Source organism: Penaeus japonicus, unplaced genomic scaffold, assembly GCF_977035675.1.
Source record: "Penaeus japonicus unplaced genomic scaffold, GWHDUDI00000001_assembly GWHDUDI00000004, whole genome shotgun sequence".
Lineage (NCBI taxonomy): Eukaryota > Metazoa > Arthropoda > Malacostraca > Decapoda > Penaeidae > Penaeus > Penaeus japonicus.
The window spans coordinates 7,567,173-7,572,172 of NW_028234406.1; the positions used below are offsets into that span (position 1 = coordinate 7,567,173).

Here is a 5,000-nt window from a genome sequence, read left to right on the forward strand (position 1 = left end):
CTTTATTCTATTACTTTTGAATAAAATTTTAGGCTTAGTATATTCCAAAAACTAATTGGATGCAGAGTCTATTTTATTGACAAATAAAGTAACTTTATGTCACAAGACTGATGTACTCTCACTTATTTCCACCAAGGTGTTTCTCTGGAACCAGTCGTTCTAATGATAGTAACATCACTGAAAATATCCTATACATACTTGCGTGTGGTGAGCTGCCAAATGGTCAAAGAACAAAGACATAGAAACAAATCATATTATGTGTTCACAGTTAATCAAGGTTTCCAATAAAGTTGAAGTCGCTATTTACAATAGAAAACTACGAAGTAGATTTGTAAACCCAAAATAATGATAATGTCATGTTCTAGATAATCTGCAGCTATTTGAAGGATTGCGGTTTAAAAGATAGACATAAGTTTAAGTAATATTTGTGAGTTACCTTAACACCCCCCTCTCTTTCTTTCTCCCCCCCCCCTTTCTCTATCTCTCTCTGTGTACACACACATATATGTCTGTGTATCGGTCTGACCTATTTGTATAATTTTTTGTTCTCGAAAAATTGTTTCTGGCCAGATAAGCCAAAAGTCTGCAACATTTTCCTGTTATTCCTATGATGCACAATACTCGGTTTAAACACTCTTAGAAACATCCCTGACAACAAGCAAAATGTTGGTCAATATTTTTTTTCTGTTCTCCAGACAGGCTCGCAGTCATATTCTCCACAATTATTATTTAGATGGACAGATATCATAATTTTCCCTCGTCCGCTATTCCATACTACTCAATAAAAAGCTAATAAGAAGTTTCTGATTAGAGGCGTAATTAAGATAATGTGTGTATTTGCGTGCGTGAATGTATGTATGTGTGCACGTACGCAGTAACTCTCAATTTACCATAGAAATCAATCGCGAAATAGGTTGGTAAACCTAAAATGAATAATGTCATCTCGGCAATTTTCTACAAATTTAGAGATTACATTATCAAAAATTACATAGTTCTGTCGATTACGTTTCTTTCTTACATATCCACTGATTAGAGAGAGAGCGAGGATGTGTACTAAGACCTATGTAACGCGGGAATCGGCAAAGTAACGGTGTAGTGAACATTAGAAAATTATGGCAATTTGTGTGTATTTTGTCAATCTTGATTCATTAAATTGACCGACCTAAAATACTTATCCTTACAGCTAGCTTTGAAAGATCAAAGGACTATAATTGAGGAATGATTATAGTTTGAATTATCAATGATTTGGGAATTTGTTATTAAGATATTGCTGTTTTAACTGCAATTTAAGGAAATCGACAGTTTGCTGTTATAACATACATTTCGCCAGCTGAAAGTATAATATATATTTGTTGTTTTTGTAAATTATATGATTATAAAAAAGTGTATGTGTTTTTTCTTACAATTTTATTAAGGATTTTGATAAATAGTGTATTTATTTATATAACTTTATTAGAATATAGTCTGCAATGCTGATAGCTGCAAATAATCTAATTATGTGGTATATACACTCATGTGGCTTTTAGTGATAAGTAGGCTGTGGCTTGTACGAAGGCTGGGGATGGTAGGCCTGGGGCTTGAAGGTGACGGGGGGACCGTACTCGTGGGGGTACTGAGCCTCGCCGTAGTAGCTGACCTCAGCCTGGTAGCCATTGTAGTGGTCAGCCACGTAGTTCACCTGTAGATTATATATTTTGTGTCGTTACTACGTCGAAGAAAATATACCAGTAATTCACCAGTGAAATTGTGTATAATTGTAATTGTGAGAGCAATTGCCACACTCACCGTCTGCTTACGACCGTCGGGGAGCTGGACAGTGTAGGATCCCTTGACAGCTTTGCCGTCAGATTCCTCACTCTGACCGAAGTCGGTGCCGGCGTATTCGTCCTTAACTCCATAGGCAAACTGGTACGGCTTCGCCTCCTTGTATCATATTATTATTTAGTTATCAGGAAATTTTTATTTACTATCAAGAAGTATAGTTTCACTTATGATAAGTCCACAATTACGACCTACCTCCTTGTAAGAAGGCTGGTGATATGAGTCTGAAGGGGCAGCTAGAGCCACGCCCACCATAGCAAGCACCAAGACGCCCTGTCGGAAAGAAATAGGCTTGATGTTAAGCACCACCTTGAAATAACTATTTTTCTTAATACAACACTATGTAAAACAGACAGCTCTTAATTCATTCGGCGAGGAAAAGCTAGTCCATTGGCGAAGATCACCTTGTTGAACATGTTAAGCTGCTGGAGATGAAGTGATGCTAGACTAGAAGTTCCCCATACCTTTATAGTGAGTCTGACGTGTGACCTTCGGACCAGCGGCCGCCAGACACGTGTTTGTATAGACATAGAAAGGCCTGGAAGAATAGTTTTACCAAAAGAAACGGATTTAGACTGGGAAAATAGATATTTTAAGAGAAAGCTGTTTACTGAAGTATAAAGATTTGGCGAGTTTTGTGTATTTATTATTTACAAATATGGCCTTGCTATTCCTTCACGAAAAATCAAATACGATTTCACTCGCATACATATATGAAATAATATATAATGTTATCTTTGTCCTTCATTTCCTTTGTTGTTTTTGCGTCTTAAAGCTCATTCTGGATCCACCAGTAACATCATGATGTGATTATGTAATAAAGATGTTCGGATATCAGTATTCTCCTTAATCTGTTACTTTTGAATAAAATTTTAGGCTTAGAATATTCTAAAATCTAATTGGATGCAGTCTATTTTATTGACAAATAAAGTCCCTTTATGTCACAAAACTGGTGTACTCTCACTTATTTCCACTAAGGTGTTTCTCTGGAACCAGTCGTTCTAATGATAGTAACATCACTGAAAATATCCTATACATACTTGCGTGTGGTGAGTTGCCAAATGGTCAAAGAACAAAGATTTAGAAACAAATCATATTAAGTGTTCACAGTTAATCAAGGTTTCCAATAAAGTTTTAAGTCGCCATTTACAATAGAAAACCACGAAGTAGACTTGTAATCCCAAAATAATGATAATGTCATGTTCTAGATAATTTGCATCTAGTTTAAGTAATATTTGTGTTACCTTAACACCGATCATAGTCTTGAAATCTGCATATATATATATATATATATATATATATATATATATATATATATATATATATATATGTGTGTGTGTGTGTGTGTGTGTGTATGTATGTATAGGATATATATTAAATATATATATAGAATAGAAACCTTATAACCATAACTTATGACCCATTTGGTATATCTAAAGAAATCTGCTAACAGCTTAAGTTGGTAATATGATTGCAGAATCATTCAAATTATTTTGTAGTTGGGTCATATTATCTTATCCTATTAACTCCCATTATCAATCTTTGTATAAGTTAATATGTTAATAGAAGTTTTATTTTGTATTTGTAAGAAATTCATATAATATATAATTATTTCTCCAAATGCCAGGTAGAACATTGATTTTACAACTGTTTTAGAAAATCTTCATGGATTTGTGAATGAATACCGGTCGGTAGAAGGGGGAGCAGGTGTCCAGGATCGACGTAAAGTTATTCTTGGACAGTAAAGGGAAACCCCACTGTATATGAATTTAATATTTATCAGATGTGTTTTGTCTTTTGTTTTTTTCTGTAGTTGTTTTCGGGTGTGTAATAAGACTGTATTTTTTAGCTTGTATACTTTTAATGGTTGATAATTTACATTGTTTAATTCAATATGTATTGAACAGAATTGTTAATAAACACTGGTATGAGGTCTTTGGCTGGGCTGAGGCTTGAAGATGAAGGCATTGCCGTACTCGGGTATATGATAGACAGTATTTTTATTTATATTCTTTTAATAGTTGATAATTTACATTATTCAGTTTAAATCTCTTTTGAACAGAATTGTTTATTAGCATTAGTGAAGTCTTTAATGGTACGAAGGCTGTGGCTTGTAGGAAGGCTGGGGATGGTAGGCCTGGGGCTTGAAGGTGATGGGGGGACCGTACTCGTGGGGGTACTGAGCCTCGCCGTAATAGCTGACCTCAGCCTGGTAGCCGTTGTAGTGGTCAGCCACGTAGTTCACCTGTAGAATAGATATATTGTGTCGTTACCAGTTTGAAGAAGATGTAAAAGTAGTTTATAAATGCCTGAAATAGTATATACTAAGCGCAATTACTACACTCACCGTCTGTTTACGACCGTCGGGGAGCTGGACGGTGTAGGATCCTTTGACTGCTTTGCCGTCGGAGTCCTCATTGTGGCCGAAGTCCGTGCCGGCGTATTCGTCTTTGACTCCGTAGGCGAACTGATACGGCTTTGGTTCCTTGTAGGATCATGTTATTGTTTGAGTTTTAGTAGCAGAAAATTATTTTTACTTGCAGAAAGTATGGTTCCATGAAGAATACGTTCACCAGTACAACTTACCTCCTTGTAAGAAGGCTGGTGATATGGGTCTGAAGGGGCAGCTAGAGCCACGCCCACCAAAGCAAACACAATGATACCCTATCGGAAGGAAACGAGTTTGTTATTAAGCACTACTTTTTAAAAAAATCCTCAAATAGAGATGCAAACACACGTCATGAAAATCACATTTATCAATCCATTCGAGACACCAAAAAATATTAATCCAACAGCGGAAGATCACCTTGCTGAACATGTTACCGCGACGGAGATGAAGAGGTTGTGATGCTCGACTGATGGTTTCCCATACCTTTATAGTAAATCTGAGACGTGACCTTCAGACCAGGGAGAGCCTGATACAGATTTGTATAGACATAGAAAGTCTTGGATGAACGATGCTATCAAGAGAAGCGGATTTAGACTTCGAAAGGTCGGACACGAAAATTATTTAAAGATTGTTTACTGAAGCATAAGATTTGATAAGTTTTGTTCCTTTCCCGTATACCAACGTCCTTGTCATCGTTTGGAAATAGAAGAAATGGATTTCACTTACACGTATGGCGCGTAAATATATATATATATAAATATATATATATAAATATATACATAAATATATA

At 35.9% G+C, this 5,000-nt stretch overlaps 3 protein-coding genes across 24 annotated transcripts in view; 1 reads left to right on the forward strand and 2 right to left on the reverse strand.

The window, feature by feature from the left end:
• Positions 1-5,000, forward strand: part of rg (A kinase anchor protein rugose) — a 1,000,951-nt gene that overhangs the window by 475,137 nt on the left and 520,814 nt on the right. The gene's annotated exons all lie outside the window — the stretch shown is intronic.
• On the reverse strand, positions 1,435-2,366 carry LOC122246731 (pupal cuticle protein Edg-84A). The gene is made up of 4 exons (XM_086535968.1): positions 2,226-2,366; positions 2,017-2,094; positions 1,786-1,923; positions 1,435-1,678 (listed from the first exon to the last, which is right to left on the reverse strand). The coding sequence occupies exons 1-4, from the start codon at positions 2,349-2,351 to the stop codon at positions 1,523-1,525; spliced, it is 498 nt and encodes a 165-aa protein (XP_086392094.1). The 5' UTR covers positions 2,352-2,366; the 3' UTR covers positions 1,435-1,522.
• Positions 3,819-4,654, reverse strand: LOC122244108 (larval cuticle protein A2B-like). The gene is made up of 4 exons (XM_043001927.2): positions 4,628-4,654; positions 4,408-4,485; positions 4,169-4,306; positions 3,819-4,066 (listed from the first exon to the last, which is right to left on the reverse strand). Exons 1-4 carry the CDS (start codon positions 4,637-4,639, stop codon positions 3,911-3,913), a joined length of 384 nt encoding a protein of 127 aa, XP_042857861.2. The 5' UTR covers positions 4,640-4,654; the 3' UTR covers positions 3,819-3,910.

Coding starts and splice junctions, on each gene's coding strand:
- LOC122246731 (XM_086535968.1), bottom strand. CDS start 2,351: ATGTCTATACAAACACGTGTCTGGCGGCCGCTGGTCCGAAGGTCACAC. Junction 2,095..2,225: donor AGCTTAACATGTTCAACAAG/GTGATCTTCGCC, acceptor TCTTTCCGACAG/GGCGTCTTGGTGCTTGCTAT. Junction 1,924..2,016: donor ACCAGCCTTCTTACAAGGAG/GTAGGTCGTAAT, acceptor ATATGATACAAG/GAGGCGAAGCCGTACCAGTT.
- LOC122244108 (XM_043001927.2), bottom strand. Junction 4,307..4,407: donor ACCAGCCTTCTTACAAGGAG/GTAAGTTGTACT, acceptor TGATCCTACAAG/GAACCAAAGCCGTATCAGTT. Junction 4,067..4,168: donor CCGACGGTCGTAAACAGACG/GTGAGTGTAGTA, acceptor TCTATTCTACAG/GTGAACTACGTGGCTGACCA.